The 18,763-nt window shown below is 40.3% G+C and overlaps 2 protein-coding genes across 13 annotated transcripts in view; one reads left to right on the top strand and one right to left on the bottom strand.

The window, feature by feature from the left end:
• gpr137c (G protein-coupled receptor 137c) overlaps positions 1–12,555 on the bottom strand; it is a 53,993-nt gene extending 41,438 nt beyond the window's left edge. For all 4 annotated transcript variants that reach the window (XR_010975693.1, XM_068039126.1, XM_068039127.1 and 1 more), the window contains exon 1: positions 12,093–12,555. Coding sequence is in view for 3 of the 4 variants with exons in the window: in XM_068039126.1 (XP_067895227.1) it covers positions 12,093–12,479 (387 nt within the window). In the remaining variant the exon portion in view is untranslated. The remainder of the gene's footprint in view (positions 1–12,092) is intronic.
• Positions 12,556–12,830: 275 nt separating this feature from the next.
• Positions 12,831–18,763, top strand: part of txndc16 (thioredoxin domain containing 16) — a 201,569-nt gene continuing 195,636 nt past the window's right edge. For 6 of the 9 annotated variants that reach the window (XM_068039124.1, XM_068039122.1, XM_068039123.1 and 3 more), the window contains exons 1-3: positions 12,831–12,877; positions 16,083–16,328; positions 18,422–18,504. In XM_068039124.1, coding sequence (XP_067895225.1) covers positions 16,172–16,328; positions 18,422–18,504 — 240 coding nt within the window. In that variant the 5' untranslated portion in view covers positions 12,831–12,877; positions 16,083–16,171. Of the gene's footprint in view, positions 12,878–13,043; positions 13,278–13,362; positions 13,383–16,082; positions 16,329–18,421; positions 18,505–18,763 lie in introns of those variants that run through there. The other 3 variants (XM_068039118.1, XM_068039119.1, XM_068039120.1) reach the window with 3 other exon arrangements.

Raw genomic sequence — 18,763 nt, 5'->3', positions numbered from 1 at the left:
CTTCAGCCAATTTGTTTCACTCCACATGATGGATGAAGGCACTGGATACAGCAAAGGCTATGGTCCCTGACAGCATCCCAGCAGTAGTACTGAAGACTTGTGCTCCAGATCTAGCTATGCCCCTAGCCAAGCTGTTCCAGTACAGCTACAACACTGACATCTACCCAACAATGTGGAAAATTGCCCAGGTATGTCCTGTCCAGAAAAAAGTCAAATCCAATCCGGCCAATTACAGCCCAAAATCAGTCTACTCAAACATCAGCAAAGTGATGGAAGGTATCATTGACAGTGCTATCAAATGGCATTTATTCAGCAATAACCGTTCCCCTGATGCTCAGTTTGGGTTCCACCAGGGTCACTCCACTCCATTCCTCATTGCAGTCTTAGCCCAAAGATGGGCAAAAGAGCTAAATTCCAGAGGCGAGTTGAGAGCAATTTCCCTTGACATCAAGGCAGCTTTTGACTGTGTGGAATTAAGGAGACCTAGCAAAACTGAAGTCAATGGGAATTGGAGGAAAGCTCTCCACTAGATGGAATCATGCCTAGCACAAAGGAAGATGGTTGTGGTTGTCGGAGGCCAATCATCCTAGCCCCAGAATATCGTTGCAGGGGTTCTTCAAGCCCAACAATCTTCAGCTGCTTCAATGACCTTCTTTCTATCATAAGATCAGAAGTGGAGAGATTCACTGAAGATTGCAGTGTTCAGTACCAAGCGAGACCCCTCAAATACTGCCCACATGCAGCAAGACCCAGACAACATTACTGGATCAGCCATATAAATATTGTGGCTGCAAGAGCAGGTCAGAGGCTGGGAATTCTGCAGCGAGTAACTCACCTCCTGACGCCCCAAAGCTTGTCCACTATATACAAGGCACAAGTCAAGAGCGTGAGATGGAATACTCTCCACTTCCCTGGATGAGTACAGCTGCAACAACATTCAAGTAGCTCAACGCCATCCAGGACAAACAGCTTGCTTGATTGACACCCTATCCACCACCTCAAATATTCACTCTCTCCACCACTGGTGCACAGTGGCAACTATATGTACCACATAAAAGATGTACTGCAGTGTTTCAACAAGATCTTCCAAACCCATAACCTCTACTACCTAGAAGGACAAGTGCAGCAGGCTCATGGGAACACCTGCAAGTACCCCTTCAAGTCACACCATCCTGACTTAGATCTATATTGCCACTCCTTCACTGTCACCTGGTTAAAATCCTGGAACTCCCTTCATAACAGCACAGGTTTGCCTATACCACATGGACTACAGCAGTTCAAGGAGGAAGGGTGCTCATCATCACTTTCTCATGGGCAATTAGGGATGGGCAACAAATGCTGGCCTTGCTGGGGACGCTCACATACCATGAACAAATAAAATTTTAAAAAATCCCTCGAGTTTACAAGGTTTAGAGGTGATGCAATTGAGGTGTCTACAATAATAGGGTAAATATAAAAATCACATTCTGGTGTGGTATTCAGACAAGAGGGCATAATTTTAAAGTTAGGCGCTGCAGTTAAACCAGGAAACCCTTATTAGGGCAAGGGATAGAAGAAATCTGCAAATCAGTCCTCCGAAAGGTTGTGGATGCTAGACCTGAATTGACCAGAGATCAATAAGATTTGGTTTATAAGGGAAACAACGAATATGGAACAAAGACAGAGAAATGGAGGTGAGATACAGATAGTAAGAGCTAATGGAATGACAGAGCAGGCTCAAATGTCCACTACTGCTCCCAAAAAGAGATGAACCCAGAGAGAGAATGAGGGGAAATAGAGAAGTTTGCAGGATCAGGGCTGGGTTTGATGGACAAGAGGAAGCTGAACCAATTGTTTGAGTCTTTGTGAAAGCAAGTCCACAAGCTCCCCACACTTCACATCAGAGTTAAGTGTGGAGGAAACATAAAAGGGGGATTTAAGGCTATGGTTAATGGTGCAGGCTATCTTCAAACTCCAGGATTAGCTTAGAATAGTGGGGAGTTTTGGTAGAAGAGCAAGGCTCAATCTCAATAGTGCTTGATGTAGATTAGCCAGATCTGATCATAGAATGACAACCATTTGGCCCATCATACCTGTGTCAGTTCCATCCAATTAATTGCAGTCCCCTGCTCTTTCCCCTTAGCCCTACAAATTTTTCCCCTTCAAGAAATTTTCTAATTCCCTTTTGAAGTTATTGAACCTGCTTCCACCAGAATTTCAGGCAATACATTCATGACTGTGACCACTTGCAGCATAAAAAATATCTCTGCTCTCTTCTGGCTCTTTTGCCAATTGTTTTAAAATCGGCATCCTCTGGGTACTGACGCTTCTTCCACTGGAAAGGAACTCCGAATTATCAAAACGCTTCAGAATTTTAAAGACATCTATTAAATCTCCCCTTAACCTTCTCGGCTCTAAAAACAATCCCAACTTCTCCAGTCTCTCCATGTGACTGAAATCCCACTATAACCTCTACACAGTCTTATAATGATATGGTGTGGTGCACATAATTGAAAACAATACTCCAGCTGGGACTAACCAGTGATTTTTAAAAAGTTTAGCACAACTTTTGTTTTTGTATATTTATGCTTGTTTATAAAGCCAAGGATCCTATATGCCACGAAGCCTCTCAATGTATCCTGCTACCAGTAAGACCTAGTGTACATACACCTCCAAATGTCTCCGTCCTTGCACCCCCTTTAAAACTGTACTATTTAGTTTATATTACCTGTCCTCATTCCTCCCCCATGGAAAGATACAGATGGAGGTAGGGTTGGCAAGGAATGTGGATGGTGAAAGATACAAGGAAGTGAACAGAGATGGTTTTGTTAGTGAGAGATGAAAGGAATAGAAAAGGTCACAGGAGGTATCCAGAATGATTGCAAAGGTGGCTGCAAATATGGATAGGAGGATTTATATGGAGGGAGATGTTTGGGGAGGACAGGATGGCAGTGAAATTAGTGGGGGGGTGGGGGGGGTAAAGATGGACTTTTGGTATGGCAATATAGTGGTTACATTGCTGAACTAGTAATCCAGAGGCCTAGATGAGTGTTCAAATTCTACCAAAGCACTTTCAAAATTCCACTCAATTTTAAAGTATCTGGAAATAAAAAGCTGCTTTCAATACAAAAATGATTATAAAGCTGACAGATTATTGCAAGAACCCAAATGATTCAGGAATGTCCCTTTGTTAAGGACTGGCCTATGTGACTGTGGACCCATACCAATGTGGCTAACTGTTAACTGCCCTCTGTAGTGGTCTAGCAAGCCATTCAGTTGCATCAAATCTGGACCAGTGGTTCAAGAAGGAGATGGCCTACCACCGCTTCTCAAGGCAACAAGGGATGGACAATAAATACTGGCTTTGCCAGCAACACCCACAGAGAGAATGGAAAGAGACCAGTTTGAAGACTCATTCAGTGCAGAATCTCAGGGAAGAAACAAGGTGAGGATATCAGGGAAAACAGAATGGGACTTGGTAAAGAAATTTAAAAGGAGTGGAGAGAAGGTCAGGTGCTTGACAGGGAATAAGGTGCTAGAGGAGTAAAGGAAATAGGTTGAGGTGTGATTTGGCAAAACAGAACCTTATTTCCTATAGTTGCACTTTTGTTACGCTTCGAGATCAACTTTTTCATATTATAAATTCCCAAGACACCATGCATAATGGAAACTGCCTACGCAACTTGTCACACTTTAACTTGCACCATCATGCCGGTGGTAGTGCTGTAACGCATCGCATTGTTTGTCAGCCTAACCTGGAAAGATGACTCTACACTCCAGCTGAATCTACTCTGCTTTTCAAGTTATCCTATGTTTTGAGACTTAACTACAAACTTCTAAGTATTATCGTAAAATAGGTACAGAATATTACATCTGCACTCGGAAGAGGGTTAGCAATTAACAAACAGAAGCTAATCTACTAAAATGTTCTTCAACAATTAGTCTCAAGTTAACCTCAGAATGTTTGTTGAAAGATTTTACAGCTACTTGTCCCCATAGGGAGTAGCTGAACAGAAGATGTAAAAGGAGAGGCCAAGTTAAACACAGCTTCACATTAGCATTTGAAAATTGCAACCATGCTTCAGACCCCATCAATGCCACAGGAGATCAACCAAGGCATTAAATATATTTGGTTCACATGGATATTATAAAAAGGTCCCACCTGCTACTTAATCACACAAAGAAATTGTGGATCTTTTGGTGGCTGCTGATCTCCATCTTGGCTAGTGGGTCAAAACAAAAACTCAACTGGAGCTCCTGATAAATAGCTGGTGAGCCCTGATTAAAATTTAAATGTTTTGGCGAGGACAGGAGCAGGTTCAATTGTGACACCCTTCACAAATAAATAGCTAGCGAACACTTATCGTTTTGCTTACATATGAAGAGCAATTATTGGGTAAGAGACAGGCAGGCTAGAGACACCCATGGAACAATATTCCATTACTTCAAAAAGAGAAGGTTTAAAAAAAAAGAGGGGACGAGATAGAGGATCTACTAGGAATTATATACCTGCTCTCCAGTTCGCCTCTATCTTTATGAAGCAGCACCAAATGGATACCCTGTGACTCGAGGGGGAATGAAAAGCTCTCATATGAACCTTAATCCCATCTGGAGTGGATTAATAAAACCTATTTGCACTAATCTAGATTTTGGTTAAAACTGCGCTTCAGATGACTAAATTGTGTGTATGATTGTGTTTAAAAACACTCAAGTGACTGACTTTGTAAATACTTTAGTCAAATTAAGGAGTAACATCTGGAGAAAACACCAGAACATAATGTGATTCTAAATGACCACATTGTGAACTGAAGAAATAAATTTATACAGCAATTCCTTGATTGAATCAAAACCAATAGGATGCCTCTTAGAAGAATTATTTACTCAGGTGTCAGATACAGAGAGAAAGACAACCATTTAAGTGGTCATTCGATAGACATATGGATGAAAATGGAAGAGTTTAGGTCAGATGGTTTCACAGGTCGGCGCAACATCGAGGGCCGAAGGGCCTGTACTGCGCTGTAATGTTCTATGTACTAATAGTGAAGAAACAGAACACCTATCCTACTCCCTTTGCTGCCCCCTCTATAAAAGGGCCTCTGATATTAGTTTATACCAGTGTTATAAACATTAAGGTTACAGCTCCCTAACCAATAAGCCAGTAGAGTTCCAAAGGGGCGGCATAGTGGCGCAGTGGTTAGCACCGTAGCCTCACAGCTCCACCGACCTGGGTTCAATTCTGGGTACTGCCTGTGTGGAGTTTACAAGTTCTCCCTGTGTTTGCGTGGGTTTCCTCTGGGTACTCTGGTTTCCTCCCACATGCCAAAGACTTGCAGGTTGATAGGTAAATTGGCCATTAGCAATTGCCCCTAGTATAGGTATGTGGTAGGGAAATATAGGGACAGGTGGGGATGTGGTAGGAATGTAGGATTAGTATAAATGGGTGGTTGATGGTCGGCACAGACTTGGTGGGCCGAAGGGCCTGTTTCAGTGCTGTATCTCAAACTAAAAAAACTAAAACAAATTGCCCTTTTGTTCACACCATTTTGCAGGACTCCCCAGGACAATATTGTAAAGGTTCAAGTGGTCTCAAAGGATTAAGGGAGGAGGCATGGATTATCACATGAAAACCAATATACAATAAACAATGCTCTATGGAATGACAATTGCCTTAACAATTGCCATATCTGTAATTAGAGGAGACATTAAACTGAGGTCCTGTCTATGTTCAAATATTTCAGTCAGACATTAAAAATCACATCACTATTTAAAAAGCAGGAGCTCTCCCAGACAAACATTCTTTAACCAAAAGCACAAAAATCAGATTAAATGGCCATTCATTTCACTGCTGTTTGTGGAGTTGGAGGAGCATAAAACAGCTACAAACTGTCATTTCACTGAAATAATTGAATGTGAAATTCAGTAGTAATATTGTGCAATATAAATACATTCACCCATCATGCATGCTTTATCCTAGAGGGACAATAACATTTCAGCTGTGGTCCATTAACAAAATGCTGAGTAAGTTCAGTATTGATTGAACAGCAATAAAGTATGCATCTACTAAATCCAGAAATTTGTTTCAACACTTAGGCTGGACAACGATGGAAATATATGTGGCAGGAAAAAAAAATACATTGACTGCCAGCTCAGACAATATATCCACCTTCGTCAGCGTATTGTTGCTCTAGAGGTAGACTGGCCGTAGTGGAGGCTGTAGTAGATTTAGCTTCCACTGGAAGAGTACAACAAGTAACACTTTATTTTTGCAAGCCAACTATGCAAAAAATAGGAACCATTTCAATTTGCATATGGCAGAACAAGAGCAGCATCTATCCAACGTCAGAAAACTATATCTAGTCTGACGTTTATTTCTAATTGTTATCATTGGCTTAATTATCCTCAAGTAATTATCCTTAGTGCTTAATTACACACTGCTTTGCATTATATGCTAATTCCCCAATGAAATTAGGCTAGGACTAAAACAGTTCAGATTATGCAGCTGGTTAGGATAAACAATGTATACACTCAACCTATGTAGCACTGCAATTTGTAAAATCAATAAAATGTAGTATTTCAGTTTCAACTGCTCTAAACACTAGTTACTTCCAGTTATCAGGCAGCTTTTGACATCTGAATTCAAATTTGCCTTTCCATGCATCAGTTGCATATGTCAGGGGGTATGGTAGCATGGTGGTTATGCCACTGGACTAGTAATCCAGAGGCATGAATTTGAAGCCCATCATAGCAGCTGAGGAATTTAAATTCAATTAAATAGATCTGGAATAAAAGGCTAGTATCAGCAATTGTGACCATGAAACTACTGAATTGTTGTTAAAGAATCCTTAGGGAAGAAAATCTATTCTTACCTGGTCTGGCCTATGTGACTCCAGACCCATACCAACGTGGATGACTCAACTGCCCTTTGAAATGGCCTAGCCACTTCGTTTTATTCAAGAAGGCAGCTGACCACCATCTTCTCAAGGGCAATTAGGAATGGGCAATAAATGCTGGCCTTGTCAGTGACACCCACATCCTGTGAATGAATAATAATTTTAAAAACCATCTACTTTTTAAATTGACGGTCAATGTTTTGGCACACAATTTTTTTTGTGCATGAAAATTAGTATCAACAGGTCCCCTTCCCTCAGTGTTGCTCATACCAAGGTCCTGTAACTAAAGCGTTTCCATGGAAAAAAATTTTGGCGAAAATTAGTGCACACAGTATGCAGTATCTGGAAACACTTACAGAAGCAAGCAGCAGAACTCAGGTAGAAACAGCATGGGTGGGGGAGGGGTGGGTAAGGAGGGCACAAAGAATGTTTTGGGGTGGCGGAGGGAAGACAGCAGAAAACAGGTGGGGTTTTAGGGAAGAAAGGTCAGCAGGAGCTGGAAGAAATGTTTCATAAAAGTGGGAGACTATAGATCAATGCTTTAGTGAGAAGATAGAGGGGAATAAGGTGCGAGCAGTGCTCGAGTGTCAACATGAACTGAAGTTAAATGGCTGGGGCGGGTGGGTTGCAGTGCTAGTTGTGGCAGTGCATTGAGTGCTGGCATGAACAAAGGGTGGAACAGGAGTGCTAGGTTACGAACATATGAATTAGGAGCAGGGGTAGGCCACTCGGCCCCTTGAGCCTGCTCCGCCATTCAATAAGATACAAGTTAATCTGATTGTAACCTCAACTCCACATTCTCGCCTACCCCAATAACCTTTCACCCCCTTGCTCAAGAATCTATCTACCTCTGCCTTAAAAATATTCAAAGACTCTGCTTCCACTACCTTTTGAGGAAGAGAGTTCCAAAGATTCACGACCCTCAGAGTGAAAACATTTCTCATCTGTCTTAAATGGGCAACCTGTTATTTTAAAAGTGACCCCCTACTTCTAGATTCTCCCAAAACAGGAAACATCCTTTCCACATCCACCCTGTCAAGACCCCTCAGGATCTTGTATGCTTCAATCAAGTCGCTTCTTACTCTTCTAAATTCCAGTGAATACAAGCCTAGCCTGTCCAATCTTTCCTCACAAGCCAATTCCAGTATTAGTCTAGTCAATCTTCTCTGAACTACTTCCAACGCATTTACATCCTTCCTTAAATAAGGAGACCAGTACTGTACACAATACTCCAGATGGGGTCTCACCAATGCCCTGTATAGCTGAAGCATAACCTCCCTACATTTGTATTCAATTCCCCTCACAATAAATGATAACATTCCAATAGCTTTCCTAATTACTTGCTGTACCTGCATACTAACCTTTTGCAATTCATGCACTAGGACACCCTCTGCATCTCAGAGCTCTGCAATCTCTCACCATTTAGATAATATGCTTCTTTTTTATTCTTCCTGCCAAAATGGACAATTTCACATTTTTCCACATTATACTCCATCTGCCAGATCTTTGCCCACTTACTTAACCTATCCGTATCCCTTTGTAGCCTCCTTATGGCCTCTTCACAACTTGCTTTCCTACCTATCTGTGTCATCAGCAAATTTAGCAGACATACCTTCAGTCCCTTCATCGAAGTCACTTATATAAAAATTGTAAAATATTGAGGCCCCTGGACTGATCCCTGAGGCACACCACTCATTACATCCTGCCAAACAGAAAATGACCCATTTATGCCTACTGTTTCCTGTTAGCTAGACAATCTTCTATCCATGCCAAATTGTTACCCCCACCCCCACCCTCACCTTGAACTATTATTTTCCACAATAACCTTTGATGTGGCACCTTATCAAATGCCTTCTGGAAATCCAAGTACAGTACATCCACCGGTTCCCCTTTATCAACAGCATGTTACTTCTTCAAAAGAACTCCAATAATTGGTTAAACATGATTTTCCTTTCACAAAACCAACTCTTGCCACCACCTGGCACACCCCTGGGTACCCCAGCAAACTCTAAGTTAATTAGGGAGGATAAGTGCCAGCATAAACACAGCTATTGGGAGAAGGAAAGTATATCGGAACTAGATGAGATGGACAGGGTATAGCGTTTATATCAACTGGGTCCAGAGGAGATACTGACTCTGAACTGTAGCAGTTGGTGCAGAAGGTGGGAAAGTGACTGTTCAAGTAGCTTTTAGGGAAGTGACTAAAAGCAAAAACCAAATTTTAAAAAAATTAAAAATGACATTTTAAGTATAATGATGACCAAATAGAACCATTTCAACCAAACAAATTCAAAATTTTCCAGGGATGCACATCCCTGGACTCATCTCCAGCCCACAACTTAGAAGTGCATCAATTGGCAAGGGTGAGGAGCAGCAGCATTTTTGAAGATTGAGCATTTTACTGTTTAAAGTCCTAACTGGGAATAATCCCATAGTTGGCAAGACAGGTATAAACATTCAATGTTATTAGGCATTTTTCTTAATTAAGATTTAAACTTTCATCCTCTCAGTACTATATTACGTACTGCTACTGGGAGAAAGTGTAAACAAAAACAATGAACCCCCTAGAAAAAGTGATTTTGTGCTTTCAACATTTGTATTCTTTTCTGTCTTTCATGCACTTATGTTATTTCCTCCTCTCATACAAGTGAAAGAATGATTGGCGTACCTATTAAGGTACAAGTTTATGTGCACTCAGTGGAACCTCTTGTTTACATCTTACAAGCTTTTATTCAGGGTCAGTTTTGCAGTTGTGATCAAAGGACATGAACCTAAAACACTAACTTTCTTTCCACAGATATTGCCCGACCTGCTGAATGCTTCCAGCATTTTGTTTTAGTGTCATTTTTGTAGCTATTGGCCAGCCTTTTGGGTTAACATGCATGATGTATTGAATTACATTCAACACATCACCCAGTAAAAATGTTTAAATTCAGGATTCAAGTCAATCCCTTGCCTCCATAAAAGAGGCCAAAGGTTTCATGAGTAAGAATTTGTAAAAAAGGCTGGCTTACTATTTATCATTGCATGTGAACAGAATTCAAGGCAGAGAGTGCCTAGAGCTTCTGGAAAAGGCCTCGGCCTACTTTATCTATACTCAATAACAGATACAATGCACTACACTTAAGCCACACAATACATCATGATAGAACTCAAAACTGCAAAATATCAAAACCTGAACTTTTATTCATGCACTTTTAATATAAAACCAAAGACATCATTGACGTTTTCACTTGTCCAGGGAACCCAAGGACAAAGCACACAAAAGCCCTATCCTCAATTCATCTTTAAGGCGGCTTTAATCACTTATGGCCCAGCAGAGCAAATACAGCAATCTAATACAAACAGACTGCTTATGGATCTAACTCCCTTTGCTTTCCTACAGCAAATCAACTGAATTTTGTGTCAATGATTGGAAGATCAGATCATCAATAAGAGGCATTACAACTGATGTAACGTCAATTTTCTGGAACACTATCATTTCTAATTCTTTGTATTTGTAAATCTAAATAATGAGTCACCATTCTTTCTACAACAACTTGCATTTAGTAATAAAGGCCCTAGATGCCTCAAGTGCGAGAGAGATCAGGGACAGACGTCCAGTTATGCGAAAAGCTATTAATACTGGTGGTCGAAAGGTTGAGCGATTAGATAGGTTTGGAAACTATTTTTTTGTTTAAAGTGAATGGGGCGTTAAGGTTTAGGGAGGAAGTTTCAGAGAGTATAGGTGGCTACCATTCATTAATTTGGAAAATAGCTTTGGATCAAATGGACGATATGAACAATGCAGTTTGCGATTTGTTAGATCGCACTTGTGATAACAGTAAGTGCGCTTTTATATTGCAATTATTGTATACGTCAACGTAAAAGCAGTCCACCAATTAAAGCTTGGTAGCACTCAAAACAGTCAATAAATATGCTAGTTATTTACAAATTACATGAAATACTTATAACTTGCATAGGAAGTACACTTACCCTCGTAATTCTGCATAATGCCGAGAGATTAAAATCTGTAGGTGAATCATTAACATTTTGTGCAATTATTTGTGGAGACAGCAGAATCTCCTACAATTGGCTAGGGAGGAAGTTGGAACTAAGATCAAGAGAGGCAGTGGCCAGGTGAGCAATGTTCTAACCCCGAGGTGGATCACCTCGTTAAATCAACTTCTCTTTTTAAGACTTCCAATATCCAACTGCTTTCTGGTTGGAAACAATATCGTACAAGTGAAATATTTACGATTAAGACAACCCCGAACAAACTATAAATTAAACAAATAAATTACAGTTATTGGCACATCCTCTACATAAACATTGCTAAGTAATTATAAGTTTTTTTTTCTTTGGCCTCCTTATCTCGAGAGACAATGGGTAAGCGCCTGGAGTGGTCATTATAAAAGTTATAAGTAAGTAATTCTAAGTAAGCGAAGCATTAAAGTACGAGTTTATGAGTTGCAGAACTCAAATGGATAACTGTAGAAAAACCGGCTCAGATTTGGCATCACTGTAATACGGTTTGCTTCACCAAATTATTAAAGTTTAAACAACTGCCTGCCGATACCTGCAAATTGCAATCGTCTTAGTCGCGAAACGGAACGATTTATTTATCGATTTCCCTTTTGGATTAAACAAGGCCAGAACAGGAAAAAAAATTACTGATTGAATATGCTCCTGAACTGGGTGGATAGAACTGTCAATGAGATTTCCAGCAACTATTAATAACAGAAGAAAATCTGTTGCAACTAGTTACAGAATTTCAGAATAGGGACTTTTAAAAAAAAACATTTGATCACCAATAACAGCCGAGCGTTGCACTGAAAGGCGTCCGGCAAAGCAGTTAACGTCATAATGGGTATTTTTCTAAAACCGGAATGACACGGTTCCCAATATCATTTGTTTCTTTTAAAACAACGGTCTACTTAGATAATTAACCGGACAAGCCAAGACTTTCAAACAGCTCTCAAAATCAAAAGGTAGCCACTATTTTAGCGATAAACCATACTATGGGAAATTAGTACAATAGGAATCGTTATGTTAAAAGCCGACTTGTATCTCAGAATAAGACTGTAATTTGGATATATAAAAGGGACAAAGACAGTCTCGTACATCAGCACTTGTTTAGTGTTCCTGCGGTTTCTAGCAAATGCAATGATCCATTGAAAAAAAAGCGAAATCAGCATGAAGATGAATTAATTTTTATTATCCCCTCCCCTCTTAAAAACATACCTGTGCGAAATAAAGGTTTAGCAGACACAGCGTGAAGAACTGCAAACACACCGGGAAACAATACAGCAGCCAGTAAGGCAAAGGTTCCAGCTGATTGGCCTGGACACAATTTTTAAAGTAAAAGGAAAAGAGCGTAGTCCTCAGGCCTGCCCAAAACAGACAGAGAAACAAAAACACCGTCTGGTAGCTGAAGCGCTTGTGCTTGTAGTGCAAGACCAGCCAGAGCTGCAGGTAAACGAAGAGGAAGAGCAGAGAGTACAGAGCGGTGTAAACCACCGTCAAGCCGAGCTCCACTGAGGGGGGCACTGCAGCCTGGATCGGCTTGTCCGGAGCCGCCGTCATTGACGGGAAGCGGAGCACATTTGCCGCTGAGCTCTGCGGAGACATATTTACGGAGTGTCCTGAAACAGGCTATGCTTGTTATACTGCAGTAACTTCACTCTCCATCTATCCAGCCCCTGCCTCAGCTCCCCGCAAGAAAAAAAATCTCCAAATGGTCCCGCCCCTTCTCTCTATCCGTCTGCTCATTGGTGGAACCTTGTCATCCCTTCCTGTCAATCATTGAGACAACAAACAGGATCGGATTGAGGGCGGTCCCCAAATAGGCGCGTGCGTGGTTGGTGCTGTCGATTGTTACCGGAAGTGGCTGTAAACGATTTGATGGACACCATAATTAGCCAATAATCAATTACGTTGCAAACAATGACTATAGAAGCGCCAATCAGCGAAAGGCTGAGGCGGGGATTCGGCTGTCGAACCTTCTCAGCAGCGAATTCCGATGTAAGGTATGACAATGGGGCAGGGACATGCTGATAATTACTGTGCTTTCTTTCAGTTTTTTTTCCTGAATTATGTGTCAATGTTTTGCGTTGCAAAGTTAGCAGAATTCTAGAGTTGTTCAGTTATTAGTTAAATTGGAATGAATGTTTCTCTTTCTTTTACCTCTTACAGAGAGCTCGCTCTGCCTTTTTTTTACACGCAGAAAGTCGTGGGTAATATTTACTGGCAAAAGAAAATCACTAAACCATATACTTCGGGGTGAAAATGAGTACATAACTGGATATATGAAATAAAATAGATCAGAGATGATTTTATGGTGTTTAAAGTCATGAAGGGATTGGACAGAATGGTAGAAACAGGCTGTTTTCTGTGATTGGAAGGTCTCGATCGCAACGACACATCGATGTAAGATTAAATGTAAACAGGAGTTTTTTTTTTACACAGAATAATGAGGCTGCAGAATGCACTACGATGGAAACAGAAACCTTCATGCTTTAACATGAAAGACGGGTGAGATAGCTGGTTGATAGAAAGCTAGAGATAGGAACAGGACAGATATATATTAGGATTACTGGTCGTGTCGAGGTGAAACAGCAACATGGAGTGGTTGGGCCCAATGACCTGTTTCCACATTGTAATTTCTATGTAATTCTAAAAACAGAAAATACTGGAAATCCATAACCAGCCCATTAGCCCCATAAAAAGAGGAAAGTACAAGTTAAGCCAGAACTGAACCAGTTCTGATGAAACGCCATTTGAAATGCTAAATAGCAAAACCTTTACTTGCTCCCATCCTGGTCATCCCTCTTGGCATAGCCCTCATCTTTGACCCCTCAAGTCCAAGACACAAAAGTGGCTTAGACATCCATCACTAAAGTTGGCTGGACTACATGAAGCACTGAGGCCTAAAGTCCCCTCCCCTTTCCCTTTCCACCCTCACCTCCAACAAGTATGAGAAGCTAATTGAGACCATCTGTTTAGTTGCACCTGCCATTCCCCCTTTCTTTTCCTTGCCCACCAAGCCAAACCCCACCAGATTTTCACTTGCACTAGCTCTGAACCTGAATCTCTCCTGTGTCCTCTCTTGTTCTGTCCGAGCTCATGTTATCCATGAGACCCATCTCCTGCTTCCTTGACCCCATTGCCACTAATGCTGACTAGCCAACCTCCTTTTCTAACTTGCTGACATTTTAAAAGATTCCCTCTCCTCAGACATTTTGAAACTGCCGACATCATCTTCTCAAAATAGTCATCCTCGACCCCTCTGTCCTTGCAAACTACGACCCCATATCCAATCTTCCTTCCTTTTGCAAAGACTTTGAACGTGTTTTCACCTTCCAAATATATGCTGATCTTTCTTGCAGCTCTGTTTGAATTTTTCTTATCAGGTTTACACCCTGCCACAGCATAAAAGGCTTAATAAAAGTCACAAATGATGTCCTTTGTGATTATGACAGTGGAGCATTATCCTTTTTTGACTACTTTGCATCTTTTACCTGGTTGATCATACCATCCTCCTCCAATGTCTTCGTTGTTCAGCTGTGGAACTGCCCTTGTTTGGTTCCATTCTTACTTATCCATTTGTAGTTAGAGGTTTCCAGAAATGGCTTCTCTTCCTGCGCCTGCTCCATTATCGCCAGAGTTGCCCAAGAATCTATTCCTTGCCCCCTCCTTCTGCTCATCTACATGCTGCTCCTTGACAATTTGATTTCCAGAGATGGGGTCAGCTGTCACATGTATGCTTTCGACACTTAGCTGTGCCTCTCCACCACCTCCCTGAATTCTTCCACTGCCTCTGTGTTGTCAGGCTGCTTTTCAACATCCACTCTTGGGTGAGCCACAGTTTTGTCCAGTTAAACATTGGGAAGACTGAAGACATTGACATTGTCTTCAGTCCCTGCCACAAGCTCCATACACTTAACACCAATTCAAATCCCCTGTCTGGTCACAGTCTCAGGATGAACTAGACTGTTTGAAACCTCAGCATCTAATTTGACACTGCGCTGAGCTTCTGACCCCATATCTTCTCCATCATGAAAACTGCTTGCTTCCATCTCTGGTACGTCATCTACTTCTGCTTCTACCTCAGCCCATCTGCTGATAAAATTCTTATCTATGTGCCTGTCACCTCCAGACTTGATTATTGCAATGCCCGATTGGAAGACTTCCCATTCTCTGCTCTCCATGAATTTCAGCTCATCCAAAACACGTCTACCCATATCCTATTCCATACCATTAACACTCACCCACCACGTGTGCTCGCTAGTACCCCAAAGCCTCCAATTTAATATTTAAATCTCTTCATGGGTTTACCACTTCCTATTTATGTAACCTCTTTCAGACCTACAACTCATCTATCCCCGACCCCAAATACTCTATTTCTCTGGCCTTTTGTGAATCCCACCCCATCGCCCCACCTAGACCAGGCTCCAAGGCCAGAATTCCCTCCCTGAACTCTTGGCCTGTCCACTTCATCCCTTACTTTAAGGTCTTCCTTTAAATCCATCACTAATGGACTGTCATACTTCCATTTTTCTTGTTCCTGCCAGTGTTTCTAATCTTTACAGAAGCTGAATGCTGGACCCTTGCCGATTTTAATTGTTACAATGAAGGTTAAAAATTGAAACCTTCACACATATGTCCTTTTGTCCTATTGGCCTGACGTAACTTGAAAATAATATTGTAGGCTCACATTATGCCTTTTGGTAGTCAGCAAAATCTTCTGCTTTGGTCACAGAGCCTACGTTTCTTTAATCAGTAAAAGGTTTTTTTTTAAATGTGGAAATTGTAAAAAAAAAAGTGAATGTTTTCAGTGACTTTGTAACTTGGAAAATACAGTTTATTGTAGAAAAAAAGTTCCAATTTTCTAATTTCCATCCAAAAGTGACACAAAGTCAGTTTAATTGTGGAGGGAGTTTTAAAATGGAGTGTAGGTATTCAGAATAGAAATTTTTTATAAGGTAGGTTTTTATGTATTCCATTGATTGATGATTTAGTGCGTTGGCTCTTGATGTGCCATGTTTTACAATAAGAGGACTACTTTTCCATGTACATTTTGTGCTCCTGATGCATTGGTGCTTCTTTAACATCTTATATGTGTTCTGTTAGACGTAAATATATGGGACTGCCAACATCATGATGAGTTATGGACAGTTGAACATGGTCTGTGGAATATATCTCACTAATTACTGCTAATTTCTCTTTTTCCAGATTGAAATAAATAAGAATGCAGTTGAGGATTTCATTCACATTATTTAAGCAATTCTTGGAATCAGTACTGTCTTTATCAATTGGCTAAAATGGCTCAATGGAATTCATACCTTTTCTTAATTTTATTATATGCTGGTCATTTCAATGTTATTGATAGTGTGAAGACATTACACACCTTAAATCAGCAACGCTTTATCAATATTCTACAGTCAGGAAAAACGTCTTTAATATACTTCAGAAAAACAAGTAAGTACTTGCTGGATTAGATTAAATAGTTGAAACAGAATGCTGCAATAAAAGTAAAACTTTGCGTTATCTGTATCCATCCTATATATTTAGTACATTTGGATATTCTTTTTGCTTGTTTTCGGCATACTGGATAACACTGTTCATCTTGGGTTTAAGTTTGATCCAAGTTAGATCATTGCTGATTACAGCTGAGATTATGTAGTATCTTACTACTCACAATTCTGAACTAATTGCTACTAAATTGATGGCCTCACACAGAGGCCATAAAGGTGGTTGCTGTAGGAATTAGAAATGACACTAGGTCATTGGTATGGAATGAGTACTTTTCTAAGATTGAGTCTAAGGATCATTGTAGAGGCAATGTAGTGAGAGGTTTGCTCTGCATCTGAATTGCACCATGCCTGATGTATGACTGTTTGATTCTAAAACATAAATATAATAAATAAATAGAAAAATGTTCTAAAGCCTAGGACTGACATCCCTAACCTTGCAGAGCATAAAAAAGTCATCCTTGCAAAAATAACTCAATCAATTTCACTTAATTTTATTTTTTCAATTGAATTTTGAGTCCTGGAAAATGTACAAACTTTTTTCTGTCCCTTGACTGGACTCACTTGAAAAGAATGTTTTTAATTTGAGTTTTCTTTTCAAATTATTCAGCCTAATTTGAATGTTCATTTCAGTTTTACTTCAACAATTAATTCAACACTGAAGTAGTCTGGCTTATATAGATTGCCCTGATAAACTACATTCATTATGTAACATTATGTGGACGATAATAGTTTTTATCATTTCCCCTTTCCTGTCCCTACTTTCAGTCTTGGCTCAGTTGTTGCAATCTCACCTCTGAGTCATAATATTGTGTGATCTATGCTGACATTTCAGTGCTGTACTGAGGGACTGCTGCATTGACAGAGGTGCTGTATTTTAAATGAGACATTAAACAAAGGCCCTGTGTACCCATTTAAGCAACATATTAGATCCCATGTTACTATTTGTAGAAGAACAGGGGAGTTCTTCAATGTCTAGACATGACTATTCCTATGCATTCCTGGCTGGTCTCCCATCTTCCACCCTCCATAAATTTAAACTCATCCAAAACTCTGCTGCTTGTATCCTAATTTGCTCCAGATCCGGGTTACCCATCACACCTGTGCTTGCATTGGGTTCCTGGTTAAGCAACACCTCAATTTTAAAATTCTCATCCTTGTTTTCAATTCCATCTGTGGCCTTTCCCTCTCTATCTCTGTAACCTCCTCCAGCTTTACACCCTCTGAGATATCATCTAGCCACTTGAGCTAGATGATTTTAATTGCTCCCGCACTGGTGGCCGTGTCTTAGGCTGCTTAGGTTCATAGATGTGGAATTCCCTTCCTAAACCTCTCTGTATCTCCACCTTGCTTTCCTCCTTTAAGACACTCCTTGAAGCCTACCTCTTTGACCAAGTTTTTGGTCATCTGTCCTAATATCTCCTTATGTGACTCGGTGTCATATTTTGTTTTATAATACCTCTTTGAAGCGCCTTGGGACATTTTGTGATGTTAAAGGCGATATATCAATTAAAGCTGATGTTGTTGTTGTTGTGCATACCTTGGTGTCAAGTTTTGTTTGGTAATGCTCCAATGAAGCAGCTTGGGACGTTTTACTGTTTTAGAGATTCTATATAAATGCAAGTTGTTGTTGCCTCTACCAATATTTGTCCCTCACCCAACACCATCTACAGAGATTTTCTGGTCATTCCTCTCATTGCTGTTTGAGGGGCTTTTTTGTGTATATATTAGCTTCTGTGTTTGCCCACAAAATAGCAGTGGTTATACCTAAAAAGTGCTTTGCTTTGGGATATTCTGAGGACATGAAAGGCTCCATATCAATGCAAGTTTCTTCTTTTGTTCATCCCCTCTCTTACTAATTAAAAATAGTGTCAAGCTAGCCCAAGTTACAGCAGCAAAATTGAAATTAAATATGGACAAGTAAGGTTATCTTAAAAGGGAGCCAAAATGTTAGTCTTTGTTCATCTTTGGCCTATTTATGCTATAGAAATAAATATTCAGTTCAGAACATTAAAAGCATTATCTGATTCTCTATTTCAGCCAACCCATCAATCAGACTTTTCCTTCAACAGCTAGAAAAATCATCAGAATCTCTTGAAGAGTATGGCATCACAGTGGCTCAGGTGAATTAAAATATCTTCTCTGGAACATCTATTTCTTTCAAAATGTCATTTGCTATTGAGAGCAAAATTCTATATAAGCTTGAATGAGGGTTGTGGGTTGTGAGGAGAGAATCTAAGTTCTACATTCTCAATTTTGTTAGGAACATATTAATGAAAATAATAATATAAAACAATGCAAGTAGAAATGCAACTTTCTGGGTATTCTCGTGCTGCATTACATTGCAACCCTAATTGCTGTTCTGCAGGGTGGTAGGATATT

Source organism: Heterodontus francisci, chromosome 9, assembly GCF_036365525.1.
Source record: "Heterodontus francisci isolate sHetFra1 chromosome 9, sHetFra1.hap1, whole genome shotgun sequence".
Taxonomy (NCBI): Eukaryota; Metazoa; Chordata; class Chondrichthyes; order Heterodontiformes; family Heterodontidae; genus Heterodontus; species Heterodontus francisci.
This window is presented reverse-complemented; position numbering and strand designations above follow the sequence as displayed.